Source organism: Drosophila melanogaster, chromosome 3R, assembly GCF_000001215.4.
Source record: "Drosophila melanogaster chromosome 3R".
Classification (NCBI taxonomy): domain Eukaryota; kingdom Metazoa; phylum Arthropoda; class Insecta; order Diptera; family Drosophilidae; genus Drosophila; species Drosophila melanogaster.
Window position 1 is genome coordinate 9,651,121 of NT_033777.3, and position 24,000 is coordinate 9,675,120.

Genomic DNA, 24,000 nt, shown 5'->3' on the forward strand with positions numbered 1-24,000 from the left:
GCATTTTCCATAGTTCGCTTCAATTACAGGGTATGCACGTACTCAATCGTAAATCCCGAAACATTGGCTATACACTTGTGTACCTAAGGCTTTATTAAACACTGCGATTTCGCTACTCACATGCCTAATTCTCTAAGGGTTTTCTAGGTGCGCTTTTTTTTCGACCACAATGGATAACAGCTAATAATAATTGTGCTAGTCGCTCCCGAGTGCAAACAGTTTGGCCTGCCTCACCCGGGGGCTTAATTAATAACGTTGTATTTGCGACGGATTACAAGGAACGCAACGAAACTTTAACGTCCAACCAACGAAAAAAAGATAATTATCACAGGGCCATTAGGAGCCCCACTCACGTACAGCCGTTGACATGATGGCAAACAATGGCCAATGGCTTCGGTATTGGACCTGGAAACAGGCAACGGTCTGGGGGCTTTCATTCCATTTCGGGTTCACTTGATGTCACAGAGCAGGGCCACTCCGCGCAGGGTCCAGTGCTTGGGATTGAATTCGGTCTCGAAGTCAATGGAACCGACATACTTTAGGTCCGTGCGCTGCGGTTTCCGATAGATGGGGCACTCGTACAGCTTGGGATCCTTGCCGGCCGTTGTGTTTATCGCGTATATATAGATGACGGGCATCTGTTCGTAGAGCACCTTCATCTTGGACTCAATCAGCTTGCCGCTGCGACGATCCAGGGAGGCACCTGCGGAACACGAATTGGAATCACCCAGTTCATGACCTTGAAAGGGCTGCGGGGTGGACTTCGGTGTTGAACTTACCCTCCAGGAACAATCCGTGGACATAGACGCCCTCCGTGGGATACTCGGTGATGTCCTCCTTGTTGTAGCGCGTTATTTGGTTCTGCAGCACCACCGAGTCCAGGGCCCAACCCTTGTGGGCACGCGTCACCTCCTAGTATCGATTCCAGGGATACCAGGGATTTACAAGTGCGTATTTCAAGTACCGCCGCAGATATGCAAAAAAAAAAAATGAAAATGAAAGGAAGTGAATAACCTTTGAGGTGGGGAATCAGATATGTCAATCAGCAGAAGAGGGAAAAATGTATGTGCGTCTTAATGGCATAATGCTTGGGCATAAAGGAAGTGCTCCTCACAATGCGAACGACAAAGGACCTATTTTCGCAGGACATCGATTTCTGGTTAGTTAAGGCGAAGAGCGTTTGGTATTCATATCCTGTTCGCTTGTTAGGCAACTATGCAACAATATATAATTTCCGCTTACTCAGCTGCTACTTGTTAAAGGACTCACCTGTCGCATGGCTGTTAGAAAGCCTTGAGGATTAAAGAAGCCGGTCATCCAGAACACCTGGTCATGAATTAAAAGAGATTAAATACAATAGTTTTGCCATATGAGAGTACTCACCTTTGGTCTATCTGTTGATATCCAAGTGCGAAACTGTCCATTGCGCTCGAGCAGCTCGGTGTACCAAAATCCGAGAGTAGTCGATTCCCAGGATATCTGAAATGCATGGCGACAAGGACATAGTCAAGCGAAAATAAAGGTAAGTAAGCAATGTTATATACATAGGTTGGAAAGGATTTATTTGTAGGCAAAGTATAATATTGTATATAAAGATTCTGTAATCCCTGCACCGATTCATCTAGCCAAATGGATGTTCATCTGGCGACAGTAGGTATTCATGTCATGTCATGTCAAAGATATGCATCCTTGGGACAAAATATTTCACTTAGCTTGATGCCTCGAGTTATGGTAAATTCGGCTGGTAAATTCCGGCGCATTCAGAATCCGACATAAGAGAAGAAAAATTATCTAACTCGTACTCGTCCTCTTGCTGATCCTGCTTGGTAATGGTCTGCAATTTCTGCACAAGCTTATGCGTATCCATGGATACACGGGACTTCGGCATGGGAGTGTTTATTCGAGCCGCCTTAAAAAATCCGTACGTGCGATCCAATAGATCTGGCTGCGATCCACTATTCGCATTGAAGGCGGTATCCTTCTTCACATTGTAATGGTGTTCAGACATCGTCCTATCTTTTGTTTTAAATGGGTCTTAGTTTATTGGGTGTGTATAGTTGAAGCTACACTATATCGGTTGTTTCTATACGAGTATTATTGAATGTTTTCTCTACGGCAACCAATAATAGCATACATAATGTTCCATTATTCATTTCATCATTTCTAGAACGCATCACCACACATATTAATGAAAACAAAGATATCCTTTGTTTAATGATATTTCCATTATTTTCAGCAGGTAACTGAATGGTGATTACAATGCTTTGGGGCGTCAAACGTTTTCGCGCATAATTTACCAGTATTGAAACATAAAAGGCTGGCGAAAAAATGTATATTCCCCATGGCAGAAATCAAAGCGAAATTGTAAAATTTCCATATTTGATAGAAATTCGACCTTGCCCAAAGCAAAATACTAAAGGGGATTAAAGTAGACAGTCGCAATTGTGTGGCAGGGGAAATGGGTTAAATAACTATTTCACCATTATCGCAGAGCATATACCTTCATCCAGGTCTCCGGGATGCGGGCATCGTACATGGCATCGAGGGACTCCTTCAGGGCGGGACTCATCACAATGGTGCCATCAATCGCCAGCTTGAGGTCGCAGAGGCAGGTGTGGACGCGTTTAATGACCCTCTGCATCCGATCGATTTCCTGCCTGCAATTAAATACCTCCACCGCTTATTACCATGGACATCATGAGCCATCATGGGGGTCACTTGCCTGAGGAAAATGTTCATTGGCAGGAGTATGCCCATCCGGGTCAGGTTCTCGCGCACCTCGTAGGCGTTGTACTGGGCGGGCAGTTTGCGTAGCATGTCATCCGCCAGTTGGTAGACGATGCTCTCCCGGGTCTCGCCACCGCCTCCGCCTCCCTCCTTAGGCTGGACACTCAGGATGGTGTCGAGGATGCCTGCGGATGGTGGGGGATCGAGAAAATTGAGAGGTAAACAATCAAGGATTTCGGGGACCATCGAATATGCTAATGCGCTAATGCCCGAGTGGGTTGATGGTTGCTCCTAAAAAAAACTTGCCGAATATTCGGTTTACTGATTTCACACATTCAACTGGCCATGTCCGAATTGATTATGCAACAGGGCTTTACATTAAATTAAGCGCATTGATAATTTACGACCCCGTGCATCGGTTTCCATTAAATGTGAGGCATCATAGCATCGGAAATCAGGGAATCACATTCCGCCACTCACCTTTGGCCGAGTTTATTTGGTACGTGATGTCGGCATTGGAGTGCAGGCCAAACACCTCGGGGGTATCGTAGGCCGGCAAACTGTTGATATAATCGATGAATCCTTGCAGACTCTTCGTGCCCGGCACCTTGTAGCCCTTGTAGAACTCAAAGGAATTGGACAGCAGTGGTTCGCAGAACCACACAGAGGTGAATGTGGTAAGCAGACGCTTGTCAAAGTCATCGGTCACCCGACCGCCGTACTGGACCTCACCAATCATGTAGACCAGGGTCTGCCAGGAGACGCCCTTCTTGGGATCCATCTCGTCCAGATGGTTCTGGATGAACTGAACGCTGGCCGCGAAGTCAGCCTGGTTAAACTCGTAGGGTATGTTCCAGCCCAGTGGACCGAACTTGCGCCGCTCCTGGACGATGGTGTGGAGGAAGGCCACCGTATAGAGCAGCGGGGGCCACTGGGTGGCCGATGTGTAGTCGAGGAAGTCCTGGGTGAACGACTGAAGCGGATGGAGCAGCCGAAAGAAAAAAAGATTGAAAATTAAATATTAAGCAAGCCTCCTCATATTTGCCCACCTGGTAGCTCCGCTTGAGACTGGCACGTATTCCCTGTGGGGGTTCATTGGTGAATTTGAGAGCCATCTGCAGCAGGCCGATGGGGAACTCGTTGTGCGGCTCCGTCGTCACCCACATGCGGAATGAGTCGTCTATGTGCTCGCTCTCCACCAGCATGTCGATTATTTCAGAGCAGAAGGGCAGCGACAGGTGCACGTTCTGGAGCAGCACCCATCCACCGATGGCCATCGACTCGATTATCATCTTACGTGCATGGTACTCCTGTCCCTGGCCCATCGACACGGATTTCAGAACTGCGGGCGATTAAACAAATAAATGATGACACATTTTCAACTATATCTCTTTGCATGGCTCACCTATGCTCTTTTGCTTGGCCAGAGCTCCAATTTGGGTGGTCGGATCCGATCCGATGGACAGCAGGCAAACAAATGGAGTACGAGGTTCGGACTCTAGCCTAAAAATATGTCCACAGTATAATATCCGCCTTCTACAATACTTAAATATGGTTTCATATCTTGTTGATATGCAGCAATAAATCCAAGTCATAAACATCTGATTTTGATACAAACTCTTTAGCTTACCACATTTCTTCCAAATCAAGGATTTGCATTTCGCTATACTCCGGTCCCAAAGATTCTTAAAAAAAAAAAATTATTAGATTATTAACATAAAGATGTAAGATACAAAAGGTGGGATATATACCTTCTATATACTTCTTTGCCTGCGAAATTGTGCGATCGGGACACCATGAACGGATCAGCAGCAGCTTCCGGAAGCCATCCAGGATGGCATTGTATCCGCAGGGGATCTCCTCGTTCTCCGGCTTCTCACACTCGTACCAGCAGCGCCAATCCTTCTCGTTCAGCTCGATCACCTGGAGGACTGTGGAGAAGGTTTCCAGCTTGCTGATCTCCACCAGATTCAGCCAGGTGATGTCCAGAATCCAGCGGAAGGGTTTCGGGGTGACGGCATTTAGGTCCAACGAGGCACCGCCTTTGATGAAGGTGAGGAACTCCTCGTGACTGATGTTTCCATTGTGGTAATCAATCTTGATGGCCAGCATCAGGGTGAACAACTGTTTGTGCCTCTCGTAAAGACTGCGATTGGTGAACTTGTACACCTCGTAGGTCAAGTAACGCAAAATGATGTTTATTCGCTCCTCGGTGACGCTAGACTTGGTTGACTTGGTGATGGAATGGTTGAAGATGACCAGGAACTGTTTCAGCGAGTTCTGGTACATAGCATTCACATTGCTCATCTCGACGATCAGGAAGTAAAGGATCGATCCACGTTTGGCCACCGCCCTGAACTCCTCGCGCGCCTTCATAATCTTGCGCTCCGTGACCTCCGAGATCTTGAGCTTCTGGTTGACCTCCTCCGCAGTAGTCTTCGTGACGCGCAAAACTTCGATTAGAGCTTCATCATCCACCAGGGAGCCCTGGGATGAGCTCAGTCGGAGCAGGAGGTTCGCCTCCAGTTCCTTCATATTCCGCTGGTTCTGCATGACCGTCTCAAAGAGGGCCACCCTCTCCGCCTCCAGATCGGACTTTTCCATGAGGATGACGCGACCCAAAAGCTGGTCCTCAAGCCCCCGCATGGTGACCGTAAAGTCAATGATCGAGGTCTTGGCACTGACCTCCGGACTAAAGGCTGGATTGGGCAATTTCGTGGTGATGTAGAGCATAAAGCCCGGCATCACGTCGCACTCCTTGTCGCCCACCAACACCTTCTCTATGCTGCCCGACTTGATGAAGTTCTTCTCCAGCACATTGTCAATCACCGGATCCAGGTCAATGCCCACATCCTCGATCAGCAGTGGCCTGCCCAGCGACAGCGAGTCCTCGAGATGGGTGCGGAAGTACTTGTGATTCAGGGAGGTTATTTGCAGTTCGTTGCGATCCTCCTTGCACTTGATCCAGATCTTGCCCTGCGTCTGCGGATCCACCAGCAGTGGATAACTGCTCGACTTGGTGGCTATCAGGGCATTCTGTACGGACAACTCATCGTTGGGCAATCCCTGTAGCGTCCATTCCGACACGGTCGATGAGTCCACCAGCATGTTGATTATGTTCAGTCCGGTGGTGAAAGGTATGTTCTTCTGCTTCAGTATGCCCATCCAAGTCTTAATAAGATTGGCTCTGAATTCCTGGTTGTACGGTCCGCAGTAGGAGAGGAAACCGGTGGCCAACAGGACATCGCCCACCAGTTTACCCAGCTGTATCTTGAACTCCTTGCTCTGATTGGTCCAGCGGTGCTTCTCATCCGACAATCCATTGATCAGCGCCGTAGCTGCGGTCATCTTGCGCAGGCAAACGTTGGCCGCATCCGTCAGCCTCTGTTTCTCGCCCACAGCCTTGTCGTACTGATCCTTGACAGCCTGGAGGGCTTCCTCACGCTCCCGCAGCTGCTCCTCGGCACCAGCCAAGTCGTCCATAGCGAGCTGAAAAGGTAAGTAAGGCAAGGTATAGTAATCTGATTCCTTGGGGAGAAGACCTTCACTACAGTTACCTTTAGTCTCGCTTCCTGCATGGTGAGGTTAGCCTTCAGGGGCAGCACCTCCTTGTTGACGCTGTGAAAGAAGGACATCGCCTTGGTCCAGGACAGCAAGCCAGCCACGTCTCCGCACACTCGGCGTGCCATGTCCATGTTGTAGTCCTCCATGCGGAAGTACGGCTGCAGCAGATCGATCATCTCGTCGTTGATGGTATCCTTGGGATAGTTTTGCAGCTGCAGCAGGAAGGTGGCACTGGCCATCATCTGGGGATGGAGGAAGCCAGTTATAGTCGACTATGATCGACTATGATCTATCCAAGACTATGATATTATACAAGAGACCTTTTGGTTTTAAGGAACTAATTGCATACTTATGGGGGCTGCACTAATGCAATCTGCAAATTTGAATAGCTTAACAAAAAATATAGTAGCAAGTTAAGAAATAAATTACAAATTAAGCAGTGGAGGAAGTTATTCAATATAGTAAGTTGTGCGATCGCACAGGAGCATTGCTCCTGGATCATACTACATTTAGACTATCCTCCTTGTGCAAACCTTTAGGGATTCCTGCCACGAAGGCTTCGGGCACGGTGTGCCCGCGTCGGGAATGCACGGATGCAACTTCCGCTTGAATAGGATCAGGACGCAGTCCATGATCCGCATGATTAGGTGCGGCGGACGACCCAACTTGCGCACGGTGGCGATGTGCGCCGGTTTGATTGTGTTCAGGGCATTCTCGGCCTCCTCGAGAGCCGGCTTTGCCGCCTCCAGCTTCTCCTCGGCCAGCGCCTTCTCGTGGGCGATGCAGGCCACCAGGGCCTCGGCCTTATCCTTCACGATGAGCACCTGGTTCTTGACGATCTCCGCTTGCATCGCGCGCTCCGTCACCTCCACTAGCACTGATTCCGCATTCTTAGAGGCTTCTACAAGCTCCTCTTCCATTACCACTAGATCCTTCTTGAGGATCTCAACCGAGGCGGAGGCCTCTTTCAGTTTCTCCAAGCCCGTATCCATCTTCTCCACACCATCGCGCAGCTCTTGCTGCTTCATTTGATATATATTCTTGTAGCCGGCAATGAAGTTCAGATAAGATTTGGGTGTCACGTGCGTTGCGCGGCGGAATCGCTGGAAGTACTCCTGCGACGTTTCCGCAACGATGTCCTGTATGGAGCCGAGGGCATTGACCAGCTCCTCCTTGACGGCCGGTGTGCACTCGATCTCGAAGTGGCTCAGAAAGTGTCGGGCAACCGAGACCAATGCATCCTTGGGCCACGGATGCAGCCAGTCAATGGTGCAGCCGGAGACCAAGGCGGGGAAGCGCTGCACCCTGGACCGGAACGTCTCGCCCACGGGCGAGAAGCAGAAGGCCACATGCAGATTGGTGCAGGTGCGCGCCAAAAAGAAGTCCATCACACTTTCCGGGGTCGCTGTTTTGCGTTGATTCTCGCGTTTCATGACCGGCGTTAGCTCCTGCACGATTTCGGCCTGCTCATCGCGCGAGAATAAATTTGATATAACGCCGCTCGAGAGTATGTTGTTCAGATACTCGAGGAAACCTTCCTCCTTGATATCCATGTCGGTGAAGAGAAAGGTTGTGCCCTTGCCCTGAACGCCGCAGGTGCGGTAGAGCAGCTTTAGATCCTCAAGAAAATTGGCCACGTTGTACGAACGCGTCAACGCAATTTGGAATGTCTTGTAGCCAGCTATGAACGATGCCAATTTCGTTAGCGACTGTTTTCCAGAACCGCCGACCCCGACAAGCATAACGGATCCCCTCGGATGCCGAATGATGCGGGAGATCTTCACCAGATGCAGCATTGCATCCGGGAAGAACACCAAATCCATTCCCGACCCTCGCACCATTTCATTAAACTGGGCGAGGAACATGACGAGACGCTCGCGGAGCACTTCATGTGAGTGGACCGGTTCGTAAACCTTGGAAACGAATAGAGTAGATGGATAACTGGTTAGTATCTCAGCATAGATCAAGCGAAAAAACTTGTATTATCGATTATCGTGGACGCAACGCTAGAACCTGTTGCGAATTATAGCGTCGAGTGCTCGGTAAACTTTAAACAATACAGATACAGAGATAAAGTTGACCTACCTTGGGTAGCTCCATGTCGGTGTCCTCGCCCTCCTCGCCAGTTGGCTCGGGGGCGTCGCGCATGAAATCAACGAACACCGGATTCGGCAGGATCATCTGGGAGTGGGAGTCGCCCAACTCCTCGCGCACGAGACATGCCAGCTCTGAGCCGAACCACTCCTTGTCCTGGAACGTGGTGAAGCGATCGGCGAATACTCGCGTGCACTCGTGCTTCCACAATGCCATGAGGACACTTTCGGAAGTGATCACCGTGGATAAGGTGCCAACCATGCCCTGCCAAATGCGCGACAAATCGCGCAGACTGAAAACGTAGTGGAACTTGGCCGGAGTGGGCAGTAGCTTCTCGCGCGTGCGCTGCCACAGATGGCGGGTGACGACGATCAGCTTCTTGACCAGACTGCGGATCTCGGGCACAAAGCCGCGCTTGGCGTTGTAGTGACCCTCACCGATAACGCGGAAGATCTTATCGATGGAGTCGTTGTCGGGAATGTTGCAATTGAATACGCAAAATTGGCGCTTTAGACGGGATGGGATGTCGTTGCGTCCGCCGCCGGGCAGGCCCATGGCCGCCACATATTGGACATCAACGATGGTGGTGAAGTCACCGGGCTTCTCCAAACTATAGAAACCCTTCATGTCCATGGATTGGCGCACAATTTCGTTGGTTATTTGATCGCCCCACTCATTGATCTCGGGCAAATTGATGTCATCGATAAAGACAATCAATTTCCGGCCACCGGGTGGCCCGAAGGTGACCCCAACGCGCTTCTCCACATAGCTCTCAATTGTGCGCTGAAACTGATACGGACTGGTGGCCGATGAGAAGTTAAAGGACCGGCCCATGTACGACTCAACGTTCATCTTCTTCATGAAGTTCTTCATGATCACCGTCTTGCCCGTGCCCTGTTCGCCAATCACCATCACGGCGCGCTCCTGATTGGCAATGGTGCCGATCAGGTAGTCGATGCGCACATTATCCACGATGGGCACCAGAATGCTCAGATAGTCTGGTGTGGAAAGCTCCGGATACATATAGGGGGTGACGAGCGTCTTCCACGACTGCCACACGCCCGCTGGAGAAACAAAGAAGTCAAATATTGTGTTCTCGTGGGCACTACCCTTTGGGTAGTCCAGCTGCGGGAAGGATTCCTTCACGAAGAGGTTCATTCTCTGGCGGTCGCTAGTGGAGAGATAACCGCCCAGGCCCCAGGCGAGCGCGAAGATGTACAAGCGGTGCAAGTGTTCTGGGGTGCACGTGTCCTCCTTCTCCTCGATCGAAGTCTCCGGAGGGAGGTCCTCTGTGGGGTCGAGTGGTTATGTGGTTAATGCATGGTCATTGGATGGAAATCAGTCACATTTATGAGTGTCACAGAAGTCTCTCTTGGGTTATACTTGTAGATATATACTCTTACGTTAGGTATTCAAGAAAAGAGATATCTCTAGGATCGAGATAATGTAGAGATTTCCATGACACATCTACTCTAAAAAAAAAAAACTAAAACTTTTGGACGAGACACACACAACTATTTGGGTTAATACACAGATAGGTACAATTACGAGAGGACGAACACAGAAACACAACTACTGAAGGAAGGAAGGATTAGAAGGACGATCAGTTGGGAGCCAAAGATCCCAACTGAAAGTTCTAGGTACAGTATCAGTTTACACACACAGAAGCATTTGGCATGTTAGCTAGGCGGTCAGCTCTACGATTAGTATGCTCTTTTGGTTAGTTAGCAACTTAGTACGGTGATTAGGATATACTTTACCGACAATCTGACTGCCAATCGATTGCCGTCGCGCCTCTTCGACATGTTTTTGATGCTCTAAACGTTTATTCGCTGAAAAGTTGCAATCATTTTGGATGGGTTTTTGTTGGGGATTTGCATTGCGTTTTCTCATTTAATCGAACCTCTCGCTTTGGGGCTTCAGTTTTGGGTTCCTTGTTAGGTTATGTACACTTACCATCGTGGCTCTCCTTGCTGGACATGCTCACGGCTTGTTCGTCCTCCTTTTTGACTGGTATCAATCCCTCTAGGATGAACAGCATCTGTTGGACAATGTTGCACTGCAGCACAGGCATCTGCAACTTTACCATCTGCACTCCCCAGTTGTAGACCTCCACGAAGGTCTGATCGAAAAGATCCGAAAACGTGGACTTTTCGCCTGGAGCACGGTTCTTCAACCAGGCCTGAACAACTGATCATTGGAGAATATAAATTGCTTTATAGATGTGGTTCTTCGATAGACTTATAGATTGAGAGGTGACTTACTTGGCCGCGAATCCAATCCAGAGGAACTCATGTAGACCATTCCATTGCGGGATACTGTGGCTGGCGATGCATTGTCAATGTTGTGCGGCTCGAATATGATCTTTACGGTTGGCGCCATGGTCAGACGATCGCCATTGGCCAGGGTCAGCGTTTTGTTGTCGTCCAGCACAGAGTTCAGATTCTCTATCCAAATACTGTCCACCGGCCCGTCCAGAACCAACCACACATGCTCGCCGGCTTTCAACTTTAGTGTCTTCCGCCACAGTGCCGAGAATATGCCATCCGTCCAATCATTGGTGGCCACATCGAGGCGTCCAAACATTTGGGCAGCCGTGATGGCCTTGGGGTTCATACGCATCTCGCGATGATTGTCGCCCATCTGGGTCATGGCCTTCATCAGGGTGTGGATGCAGGTGGTCTTGCCAGCACCACTTGGCCCCAGGGTCATGATGCCGTGGCGAACATGTTGGGTCTCGTACAGCTGAATGAGTTTCAGGACCCACGGAGGATGGTACACCAGACTGGCTTCGTCCGTTTGCTGGAGAATCGCTGCCTCTAGCTCAGGGTAATTGGTTTTTTCCAGCGTCTATAAGAGGCATATAATACTACATGGACTAAAAGGATATTTAATAAAAGGTTCACCTGATTGGGAAACAAATCCGAGACCAAGGACATGAAAAGCGGCTCATCGTCGTCGATCAGCTTGGAAAGATTCATGTCGCGCAGCACGCGCATCACAATGGTGCTCTCGGTGTCCTTGGAATTCCTTCGCTTGGCTGCGCCCAGTGTTCGCAGGACGGACAGGATGTTCCGCAGTCCGAAATCGTAATGCACCTGTTTGGTAAGCTGCTCCTCGCACAACTTGTACAGGGTGTAGAACTTCCTGGCCAGCGTAATGTTTTCCAGGAATCCGCAACTGGCCAGCTTAACACGTATGATAATCTGTCTATCCGGCACCATCATTGCCACGGTACGGAATTGAATTTTCAGATTCTCGGGCAATTCCTTGCGACCAGCGTATCCTGGATTCTACACAAGTAACATTGCAATTTAAAATAACATTATTACTAATAAATGCTAGATTGTATTTATATATGCTCGTATAAACCATAAGTGTGGAACTTGTGCTTTCCTAGAATCTTAATACTTATCTTCTCAGAACCATGTAATGACCTGGTGGGGAGCAGCAAAAATCGACCCAAAACCAAATAAGTCACTTAAAGCCTGAACAGTTGGACCCAAAAATAGGATCTGGCCCAAGTCTAGTTTATTTGAATTTAAGCCACGACTGCAAATATTGACCTGGCACAAAGATACAAGTGTTCCGGGCAACAGCAGCAACAGGAGGAGGAGGAGAAGGAGGCGGTGGAGGACAGAACGACACAAGCTGGTAGCCACAACAAAGGGATTCGTCATTAAACTCGTTCCGGTCTCCCGGCCAGCGTCCATTTGTCTATGTCCCCGTAATCGTGTGCGACCCAATTCGGTCTGTCACATAATGGCTCATTAAAATAAAATGCTCTGGCTGAAATTGTTATATAAATGAGCATAATAACTCAATGCGCAAATTAAAACTGAGCCAAAGCCTTCAAAAGGATCATTCCCTCGAATCGGATGTGCAAACTTGTGGGTGGATGCTGGTAGGGATTTGGATGAGGTGGCGTTGATTGACATACGCCATTATACGCGAGTCGGCGCGTCGCCGTGTTAACGCTAATCGCATTACCCGATCATAGTTACCGTCACTTGTGATTAAACTGCGCCAAGTTTCGTTTGGTCTGCACAACAACTTAAAGTTGCTCTTTAGCTGGGATTCGGATTTTGGGCTTCCATGTGGCAGCCACAGTAATCGAGTCATGCCGCTAACGCCGAAGTGTAAATACAACAGAGACTCCAAAGTCTTCTTTTTTGGCCCTATTTGCCTTCGAAGCAACAACAAAACCACCCCCCCCCCCCTCGGTTATTGGTTTTGTGCCGCTTTTAGCCGCGCCACGAATTTTCGTATATGCTGAGTAAATTTTATTACGGCTTCGGTTGAGAGAAATTGTACATGACTAATAACGTGGAATTATGTGCGTGAACAGGACGTCACTTTCATTTTGGAAAACATTTTAAAGGCCTTTAATGGGTGGATTGAACGAGCAGATAGCAGATAGCAGATAGCAGATAACAATGCTCTTTCAAGTAAATTCCTTTAAAACGAAAATAAATCTTAAATTCCAGAAGATCTTTGGTTAAGCTTGAGCAAGACAAATATGATTAATTTTTTTTTCAAAGAAACTATCTTCCTTATAATCAAGTAAACTACACCAAGCTCTATGAAACTAGTTCGTTAACTAAAATGCCGCATGTTAACAAATTGAAAGTGTATACAATTAGTTTAATAAACACTGAAGCTCCACTCGCAATTCTTTGGCGCCAAAGTTATTTTCGCGTTATCCTGCGACAAATTGAATTTATGAAAAAATACAAACAGATTGTCGGCGCTTTTACATGTGGGTGGGAATAAAGCTATGTGAATGTTTAACCAACGCGACCATGTCACTGTGATTTTGATTTAAAGAACCACACACACATTACCATAGTTATGAAGATTCCGAATTCAGGATTCATTTCAATCGTATCGCCATCGGTGAAAAGGAAGGTCTTTCGCTTCTCCTTTTTGGCGGTCAGGACGACGGCCACTTGTTGGGCAGCCACGGATAAGACCGGAAGTTCAATGCGATTGAACTCGTCGAAGCAACCCCAACTGCCGGATTGGGCCAATCCCTTGTAGATGCGGCCCAAGCCTCTGGAATGAAAGAAAGATAGTATTTAGTTCTAGTTTTCTTTAATTCTAGTTAACCCACCTGTAATCCATTTGATCGGAGCAATTAAAGACGACCACATACTTGGCCAGCGTCTTGCCCATATCCTTGACAGTCTCCGTTTTTCCCGTTCCGGCTGGTCCGCATGGAGCGCCGCCCATGGACAAGGTGAGTGCCTGGGCCAGAGTTATGTAACATCTGATGGTGGTTTGCAATGGAATGAAGAGAAGAGAAGGGAACGTGCGGATGCGCACGCCGCCGACTATTAAACGTCATGGCAGACAAAAAAGGCACGCTTCGGAATATCAAAGGAAGTCCTAATGTCCGCTGACGTCTGACGACGACGAATGGTAGGAAATCTACGAGCCGAGATCAAGAAGCGAATGCAAAGCAGCTGGCAGCCTGGCAGCAGAGATGCCTTCTAGGAAAATAGCGCCACTTTGCAGATTCCCCCAGTTTGGCCCAGACTGGGTGCTGTCAAAAGTTTATTTATGCTCCGCTAAGTGAAATTTATCTTTACGGGCATGTCAACGTCGTCCCGTCGTTCCACAGTTAGTTCGTCTTCCGCTGCCGCGGGATGGAATGAATAGGTTGGGTCTCTCTCTTCGTCTCCGACATTGACTTAAAGCGCCTTTAAGTGCCCCCAAAACGCTTGTTTGCCACCGGTGGGCGTCTGTTTACAGAGCGGCATTCCAAGGTGGTATCCACCACCTCTGCATCCTCCACTTAGTCCACCCACTCCACCTTCTTGGCCACTGAAACGGCCACGAGGAATGTGCGGAGCACGTGCAGGCGGTTCCTATTCAGGCATTCGAGCAATGCGAAAGTTTATCATTGAAGGAGCGGACAGAATAATGCCGGGAATACAAATTAAATACAGCTCGTATAATTATTGTTTAAGAATTATTGAGAAGCCTATGGAATGTGGGTGGGAAGAGAGAATGTTTGAACTAGCAAGAAAACATTCCAGTGGCCAACGAGTCGTATACGTAATATTTATGGATATTCGAATGTAGCAAAATATTAACCAAGGTTATACTTATATAACCAACAAATAATGCCTCAAGGAGTTACTAGCGAATCAATATCAAACTCTTCTTAAGAGGCGAACTTGTGTAAGATATTTATCAGGACCATGTGGCGTATACGTAATATTTGCAAATATTGCACGTTAGCCTACAAACACATAATCCAATCCTTTCTCCTAAATTAAACTTTATCAATATATGTTACCGATCTGTTAGCGGTGTGATAACCAAGCGATCCGTGCATCCCAGATACTCGTTCTGATAGGTGAATGTGACATCCGTAACCGAAATCCAAGTTTTGTCCAAGTCCTCTTTAAAGTAAAAGCGACACTGCTTCAGCCACTCAAAATCGTTGGCTGACTTGATGTTCATGCGGCACTAAAGTTCAATGTATATGGATTGATATAAGGAAAGATTACAAAATACGCCGCCTTTCATATTGGAATTCATAATAACCAACTATGGGAACCCACCAGGATATCAAAGATATCACGCTGATGCACATGAATCGTAATCAGGGTCTCGAAATTGGTGCGCTCCCTCTTCGTGAGATTGCGCGTAGTCTGGTCGATGAGGGTGTTCAGCATCTCCAGGAACTTGTTGTTGGTCTCCATCATGACCTTGCGTTCGCGTCCCCGCATCAGTGCCATTTCGGCATCCCGAGTCCACACCATCTGAATGCCCAGCAGTCCGATCTGGGCCGGAGCCTTCTCCAGGAAGCTGAGCAGCGTAAAGTTGGGATCGTTGATGGTGGCATAGGCGGTACGGATGATCGAGTGCAGCGAGGCCTGGGCCGTAACCAGCAGTTGGGTTAGCCAGGTCTCCACCGAGCCCTCCGCTCGAATGGCCCTGTCCAGCTGGATCATCTCGCCCTCGCTGCTGATGATGGCCATCATCTTGTTGTACTCCACGTCGTGGAATTTCACCGATTTGGTATTGTCGAATATGTTGAGGAGGTGGTTCTGTATGGTATGCGAATCGGAAGCCTGACCCAGTATCTCTAGCAGGGCAGGATCTGACACAAAGAAGAAGCGTGGAAACATCATGCGCTTGCGCTCCAAGTAACCACTCAAGGATTTCTGGCAAATCTCCAGCTGCTCCTGCAGATGCGGCAGCAGCTGTTTAAGCAGATCATCGCCCACACAGCAGGCCACAACACCGGGAGTCTCGTGGGCCCGCTGCATGATCTTCTGCCAGGATTTGTCTATTTTCGAAAACCTTTTCGCCTCCTTAGGCAGTTGCTTCGCGATATCGCCACCAACAAACACAGCCTCCAAATAGACCCACATGTTCTGCACGAGTAGCCATCGCTCTAGGATCTCATTCGAATTGGACAGATCGTAGACCCACTGCTGGATCTGTTTGCGGAATGGGGCATTGTAGCGGTTGGATAGCAGGGAGCCCAGCACCATCAGGCTATCCTCCAGCTGGCCAATCGTCTCGGCCGTGGTGTCGCCCCGCAGCAGCAGCTCGCCGCGATTGTTGAAGCTCATGAACTGCAGCTCGTGCACGGACCACTCGTTGGTGACCTGCTTCAACTTCGCCTCGATGTCCTTCTCCTTCATCGCACTGATGCAGATGTCCTCGATGTCCTCCTTGTGCTTCAGCAGCGGCGCCTCCAATATGTTCTTGAGCGAGAAACCCTCCGAGTCGAACTCGAAGATGTAGCGAGTAACATCCATGATCCGTTGCCAGTGGCGTGGCTTCATGGCTTTATTCGCCATCAACTCCAGTAGCGGACACATGTCGTTGAAGTCGTCGATGGTCTTCTTCAGAGCATGGAACGCCGGCCACTCCTTGAGGCCCTTGGGCAGCTTGCGGCAGCGGTTCTGGAACTCCATCAGCTCGTTGTTGATCTCCTCGATGTCCACCTCGTTCCACGGAATGTCGTAGTAGCTGCTCACGCGGTCGATCACGTCGTTGTACAGCTTATACAATTTCTGCAGCAGGTTCAGCTCCTTACGAATCTGGCCGAGCTCTGGATAGTCCGTCTGGGGCAGACCGAAGAGTTCCTCGCCACTTTGGTACGTCTGTAGGCGTCGCCACATGCCCTCGAATCGATTTTGAAACAGTATCAATCGGTCGGAGGCCTCGCGAGGCGTCAGTCCGGCCTGCATTGGTCCCGCAGTGCGGTACTCCGTTACGTAGGAGATCTTGTCCTGCTTGAAGTTGTCCAAATTGGTGCGTAGATCGTCCTGGAATGCCGGCTGCATGTCCAGCAGCTTAACCTGCGCCTGCAGCGCACCTGCCAAAAGATTCTGAAATGTGGCCCGCAAATTGTCCACCAAATCGAACTGCTCCCGCTCCACCTGCACCTCGTAGCGGGTGAGGACATTGAAGGCTTCCTATTGTTGATATTTACAGTGTAAGTAAGTATATGCTTCTAGCTTGTTGATTCAGTCTCACCTCTATGGGATCGATGCGCAGCTCCATGTCCACTTCCTGCTCCCGAATCTTACCCAGAGTCTCCATAATCATACGCACATCGTCCAGGTCGCGGATGGGCCTGTCCAGCTTGCGATCCATCTCGTTGATTACCGCATAGACGTAGTCCATCTCCTTCTTGTACTTCTTTTTCATGGCCTGTCCGATTTTGTGGTTGCAGGCTGGAAATAGAAACGGGGCCAAGTGTTTATCCAAAGTCCATTTAGCGCGGCTGAATGATATCGATGTCATTAATCAAGGCAGCCTGGCCAGGACGAGGGCTAATTCGCCTTCACCCGGTCACATCCTGCCGCGTCCTTTGGCTCCCAAATCGAATCCCCCCACCCCTCAATTGAGTGGGGAATTTATTTTTGGTATGCCTGCGCACGGCTAATTCGGTTAGGCAAATTAGTTGGCCTAATTGGAGTCCAATCAATTTGAATAGCTTCCCATTCGACCAAACAAAAGAATTCGCGAGGGTGTCCAAAATTTATGGCTGATTAACCGGAGAAGACTCGATGCTTTGCTGTCAGTCGATTTAATAAAATGGTCTGGATATCATCCAGAAATGGGGTGAAAAAACTTCATCTTAACATTTTCTTTGGCATTAAATTTAGGCTTTAGTTTCTCAGGAAAATAGTTAAAGAGGCAACTAATGCTTACGTATTTCGCCCAAAAGTAGTTAATGTTTATTGTACTTAGTGATAATTCAGTGCATATTAATAGATAGACTATTTTAATAGAAATTCAATAAATCTACCTCCAAAGTTAATTACACACGATGTAGTTTCATAATTATTGATTATAACTAACACGAGTAATTGCTATTTAGTTTCAATACTAATGGAGAATATGAATTATATTCATTGTAGTGTCAAATGGACACATTCTAAAGTAAATGTATAAGAAATAAAAAAATGTTTTGAAAGTTTTTAAAATACGATTAAGATGTTTGCTCAAAACATGTTGTGAATAAATAAAGTGATGAGCTAATTTTGACTTACACTTGATCTCAATGGCCAAACCATACTTGAGCTTTTCGTTGTAGACGGCCACGCACTGGCCAAAAACCTCCATGTCCGGCTCCACAAGCAGATTGGCATCCAGGTCCGAAAGACATCGCAGCGTGGTCTCAAACTCCTGCAGGCCGAACTCCATCAGCTGGCGGGTGGTGCGGTCGTTCTTCCAGAGGAAGTGATATGGCTTCCAGCGCTTGATGTAGGTTTGGATCTCCGGCTTGACGTTCTTGGTGCAGCTGGCCAGCTGGTTGACCGCCTTGGCCACCTCCTTGTTGTCCATAATGGCCGAGTAGAAGCTCTTGAGCATGTGCGGCATCTGGGGTCGCTCCTCCGAGGCCAGGCAGTAGATCTTCCGCCGCCGGCTCTTCCCGCCACCGGTGGACTCGTTGTGGTTGCGTCCGACGCGCGGCTGCACCGTCATCGAAACTTGCTGCGGTTGGTAAGACAAGATTTTGGAGAACATTGCGAAGCTATTCAGTGGGGCGGTACGCACCGGCGGATCTTTGCCGCTGCTCCACTGCGCCACGCCCTTCGCAATGCCCGTGATGTTCTTGCCCGCCGTCACCAATATGTCCTGCAGCTCGTCCAGATTCGGCTTGATGACCACATGGGGTATCTGCAGCTGCGCGTGCAGCGCGAAGACCGGCTTCTTGAACACCGTCTCGTTCTCGTCGGCGATGAACCGACGCCGGAGGGTGTCCAGAGCGGCCCGGATCACCTTGATCAGCACGTCGATCACCTTGCGGCTGTAGTAGCGACGCATCTCGACCACCGCATTGCACACCATGTCCTGAAATGGTAGTGAATTCATGTTGACAGCAGAAACCCCCAAAGGGGATTCCTTTCTCCTTTCTATTCCAAGAGATCTGTGCTCTACCATTGGATTTGGAACTACAACTTACGTACTCTTATGTGAATTTTATGACAATTTAGTAAATATGCTTTTCATTAAAATCTTCTACATTAAACCCTTAATACTTTTCTCAAAGGAACCTACTTCAATTTAGAGTAATCCCACTTAGTTGCTTTTAATTGCCCGTACCTGCATGCCTTTGGGTAGACTTTCTGTGGTGGACAAGAGGGACAGTGGATTCTCAAAGCAGGACCACAGGATACTCCAGTCCTGCTGCTGCCCGCCGCCACCTCCACCACTGGTCGAGGGTGCAGCCGCTCCACCGCCCCCACCTCCTCCATCTTCCGGCTTGCGTCCTCCAGATCCGGAATTGTCCCCTTTTGGAGTGGCTGCTGCTCAATGGGTGGCACTCCTTAATTACTCCCTCACTCCATCCGTTCGTAGAACTTACCATCAAACAAAGTAATCACATCATCGCCGGCTATCTCCTTGAAGGCAGCAGTTGCCCTGTCCACCAGGCTGAGCACCTCCTCCACTGCCTCGGACACCATTTGGCTCTTCCGATTCAGTTCGATGGCCGCTTTGCTGGAACAATTGTAATATAAGGTACATAAGTAGACCTATAATTCATACATGATTCTAAACTCGATAAATTAAAAGTAGCACAATCAAAAGTCTAGCCCAGACAGTTGAAAAGTTTCTCACCCAGATATGTTCCCAATTTCATGAAATGTACAGAGCATTTTCGGGAGCATATCCTAATGAATTATGTGAACTCATGTCAGAGTCAGACTCACCGGCAAGCTTCCTCGCTCCGCTCCAGAAACTCGTCAACTGTCCAGATTTCATCGTCTGCTCGGAAAACAAATGTGAAAAGTTTCAACCATCATCATGCAATTAGAAGACAAGTGAACAAACTTGAGAAATTAAAGCGACGAACCTGCTGGTAAAATTTGCAGAGAGACATCCTGCATCCACATCAGCACGTGGAGAATGCGATTGGAGTAGATGTCATGGACACGAGCGACCAGGACATCAAAACTCTCAATGGCCTGCTTGCAGCGCTCGTAGAACTCCGTCCAGTTTTGGTTTGTCCACTGGAATGGATGAAAAAAACTTATTGGAATAAGGATATCCTTTGATTGACTTACATTAATGGTGTGTAATCCTGGTTTCAACATCGCCGTAAGACGCACCAACTGCGGCAGGAACAAAGGACGAACCTCCAGCTTTACAGCTCTCACGGTCGATAGAAACATTTTGATCAGGCACTGCGAGGCATGAAGAGATTAGCTGGGCGAACAATAAATACATATGTTATATGCCACTCACATTGAGTGAGTCCTGTATGGTGATGAAGTACTGCTGACGACTCATCAACGTCGCAGCCACAATGGGCAGCTCGATGTCCAGTTTGGCCAGCATCTTGGCCTCCCGGATAAGCAGTGGAATAGTTGGATGCAGGTTGACAAACAGTTTATCGCCCTGGAGGCTAAGCAATGGCTGAAGGAGACATGCATCGGCCACGCTGACATCCTGATCCAGCCATATGGACACTATCTCGTCCTCATACTCCTGCAGGATGCCCAGCACATTGTGGTACCGCACATCCAGGTCCTTGGCCATGGGCAGGCTGCTCAGCACCACATGCTCCATCACTGCATCCATGAGCTCCGTGATGTGGAGACTCAGGGCACGACACCAGTGAATCCTTCCGGCAATTGGCGGAAAGTTCCTGGCCAGCGGTGGATCATCGCGCTGTTTGCGGAATGTTTTCAGGATTCGGTCCACCTCCTTCTCTACGTAGCGCAGGATTCGCGTGTACTTCTCATCCATTCTGGTGAGTGGAATTTTCTCGCTCACCTTCTCGAATCGCACCAGAAATCGGATGCACTGCGGTGTCTCCCAAACGGTGTCGAAATCCTTTTCGATCAGAGTAGCAATGGTGTCCTTTAAGGAGTTCGTTTTGTGAATGAATCTCTCAAAGTCGATGTTAAAGTCTGAGTTGCGGTGATCCAGGTAATCGTATTTCCTAGAAGTCACCTCCTTTTTCGCCTCCTCAAAGTGATTGGAGGCATCCTCGAGTGCTTCTCCCAGAAGAAGTCCTTCCAGTCGACGCTCGAACAAATGATTGTAGTCATCAATCAAATTGAACATGCTAATGATTTTCGAAAGCCGCTCGCAAAATGTATCAAATTTTCCTGGCAATTGGAATTAGATAAGTTGTAGAAGTGATTAATGCTAAACGTGATGATCTCACCGAATACAAAGTTCTCGGAAAATCCGAAAGGCGTCTGGTTCGGAAGAAAAGGTTGTTCCCTAACCGTGTAGTAGGTCTCGTGGTATATGTGATTCAACTTGATGCAGTTGCTCAGCTTGGTGCGAATCACATTGCGATCCTGTGACCAAATAGTCTCCTTGCAGCGACAAGTTATGTACGACTTGCATGTTTCAATCATTTGGTTAGTTATCTAATGATAAAATACAATATTTATAAAGTTTCAACATTATAATCATTAGAATCACAAAACGTACCTTGACCATCAGCGCGGATGTCCTTTCGGATGTGTTGTAGAACTGGGAGACGCTATAGATGAGTCGCACCGTTTGCAGCAGGCTCAGAATGGACTCCTTCATGCTCACGGGATCGTCCAGGTAAAGTGAATGGCAGCACGTCTCCATGGCCTGGATGAACTTGGAGTTGTCGCGCGCCTCGTTGTAGCAGAAGGTGATCTTCCGGTCCGTCTCCTTCCACTGCTTTATGATGCGGGATCCGGCTAGGAAGAGGCAGTGCAGCGTGAACTGCACCTCCTTGTCCTGCAAATGGGCCAGCAGCTGGGAGAACTGGGCACCACGCTTCTTCCAGTACTCCAACTCGTCCTGCGGCCCACTGTGGTCATTCTCCTTGCGCAGCTGCTCACTCTCGCCGAGTATCTTCAGGATGCCCTTTGTCCAGTTGTTCACGCGCTCCTCCAGCTGCGCGCAAAACTCCTGATTCTTAGACATGTCCTTCACCTCCTCCACCGCATCGATTTTTTCGAACATGTCGCAGCCATCGGCAAAGACATTGTGATGGTCACACACCTGTTCGCAAACGCGCAGGGCACTGCAGAAAGATCGCAATCCCGGCAGGAGCTGTCCCTTGATGAGCCCACAGCTCACGTCCTCCTCGTCGCCCTCCAGACTGGGAAAGGCCAGGGCCTGCATGAACACGAACTCCACAATCCGCTCGATCGAGGTTACTAGTCCGATGTTCTTGGCATCGATCACTCCGCAATATCTGTCCAATATCCAATAATCTTGGATGATTTTTCTACAAGCATACCGCTGTATACTCACAAATCCTTCTGGAAACCCTCCTCCGGCAGCTGCTTTGAGGTATTCACCCGAAATATATAGATGCATACACCAGTGAAGGCACAAGTCCATCCATCTGTAAGGAACAGCTTCTTGTGCTTGGGTGGTGGCATGCCACTTGGAGATGCGCCACCTGGCGGATGATAACTAACATAGATATGATTCTATATTGAAATTAGGACTCACCCTGTGGGGTCTTGGAGCTACTGGAAGCTACGCCGGATCGTGAGGGCCCCGGTTTATTGGGATCGGGCACTGGCGTGGGCTCCGGATCATCCGTCTCCTGGTAGAACCACAGCAGTTTGTTCTTCATATTGGGCAGGAACAGCTGATTGATCTCATCGAGCTGGGAAACGGATGCTCAGAGAGTTATGATACCATGTGGCAAGTGACGCGCCTACCATGTCCCCTTCGAATATGTAGTCCATGAGCTGATGCCTGGGCAGCTGGGTGGCATCGATCAGGAGCTGGAAGGTGAACTCCAGCCGGGGATCCATCTCCCCACGTCGGGCCTTTCGCTCGCATTCCTCGCGCCGCCGCTGCGCTTCGTCAGGGTCCATTTTTCAAAAGTTTATTCGTTATATTCGAATCCGTGTTGTCAGGTCAGACATTCGTGAAACCGTTTGGTTTCCAGAAAATAGTTTAACGATCAATATTTTGCAGTGCGTAGTGGTGGTAATGTTTTTGGTTGTACAAAAAAAGGTATTGTTGATTTCAGTTCGTAAAACAATTTGGTGTTTACAAAATGTTCGGTTTTCAAAATTCAAAAACGAAAGAGACCAAGAGTTCGTTAGTTTCAAAAATGGCACATAGTAAACTTAGTAAAAGTTCGATACTACATTCAAAAATCTACAACAACATTACCCATATAGCATGATAATAAAATACCAGAAGTAATGCAAAAATCAAAAGTAGTGACCTCTAAATGCTATACAGTATAAGTTGAAAGGTGATTTCGTAACATTTTACTAGGTTATCTTTTTGCAGCAACGGAAGTGAAGTTCTTTACAGTTGCATCTATGTGGATTTTGGGTTACTCAGCTAAAAAGAAATGAAGATTGGTGTATTAGAAAGATATTACATGGGTAGAGCCTCAACTACGAGCAATTTACACTCGCAACTTGCAGGTTATGCGATTACGTAATCAGTCAAAGGGCTTCTAGGAAAATCTAGGTTACTTTTGTATTTATAATCTAAGGCAACAACATAGGATTATATGGGTTAATTAGCACGACTAGCACTCAATACGTCTAGTAATTAGTGATTCGGGATTTGCACCTGCAAAATGTCGCCCTGGTCCTCCTCCTCATCATCATCATCACTACTGCCCCCTTCGGCTCGCATGGCCAGAACATGCTCCACCAACTTTTTCTTTTGCACGAACATCTCGCCGAAACTCTAAGCAAAAAGCAAATTCACCAAAAATCAAAGATACTCGGAATTTCTCTCTATTCAAAAATCATTATAGATTTACTGCGTTTTTCGATTTTTGTCTGCGCGTTGCACAACTTTTTGCCTCTGTGGATTTGAATAAGATGAAAATCCTATCGAATAAACACTCGAAATACGCTCCCAGTAGCCAAGGCAACAGTAATTGAAAGTTGAATAAAGCTTAATGTTACCAGGGCAACAGATCTGAGAAGTTTCGTCGATCGACGATATTATTAGCAACTAACTAGCCACCTGTTGATGACATGTAAACCAAAAATTCGGAAATTGGCACCACGTTACCACGACAACAGAACTGACATGTTTTGTCAATGGAATTTCATATTCCACCCGTTATCCGCCTGTAAACCACCTGTTATCCACCCTTTATCCACCTGTTAACTACCTGTTATCCACCTGTTAACTAAATGGATA

The 24,000-nt window shown here is 48.1% G+C and overlaps 1 protein-coding gene and 1 pseudogene across 4 annotated transcripts; both read right to left on the reverse strand.

The window, feature by feature from the left end:
* Positions 1–58: 58 nt before the first annotated feature.
* Dhc1 (Dynein heavy chain 1) lies at positions 59–23,523 on the reverse strand (the record flags this gene model as incomplete). 4 transcript variants are annotated; one of them, NM_001300327.1, is made up of 37 exons in its annotated part: positions 59–703; positions 780–912; positions 1,270–1,326; positions 1,384–1,479; positions 2,501–2,657; positions 2,723–2,912; positions 3,208–3,700; positions 3,777–4,069; positions 4,133–4,230; positions 4,358–4,412; positions 4,479–6,216; positions 6,285–6,533; positions 6,825–8,204; positions 8,377–9,674; positions 10,146–10,217; positions 10,342–10,575; positions 10,650–11,235; positions 11,292–11,678; positions 13,230–13,440; positions 13,499–13,654; positions 14,690–14,862; positions 14,958–16,829; positions 16,891–17,090; positions 17,913–18,357; positions 18,421–18,717; positions 18,970–19,172; positions 19,232–19,365; positions 19,578–19,632; positions 19,721–19,877; positions 19,932–20,051; positions 20,113–20,981; positions 21,041–21,251; positions 21,316–22,060; positions 22,120–22,270; positions 22,324–22,483; positions 22,539–22,676; positions 23,416–23,523. In NM_001300327.1, 37 exons carry the CDS (start codon positions 23,521–23,523, stop codon positions 450–452), a joined length of 14,175 nt encoding a protein of 4,724 aa, NP_001287256.1. In that variant the 3' UTR covers positions 59–449. The 4 variants fall into 4 exon arrangements, with proteins under 4 accessions (NP_001287256.1, NP_001247008.1, NP_001247007.1 ...); NM_001260079.2 differs by lacking the exon at positions 10,146–10,217; NM_001260078.2 differs by lacking the exon at positions 23,416–23,523 and having other exon boundaries at positions 17,913–18,717; positions 22,539–22,697.
* Positions 1,539–2,108, reverse strand: CR43441 (annotated as a pseudogene).
* Positions 23,524–24,000: the final 477 nt, after the last annotated feature.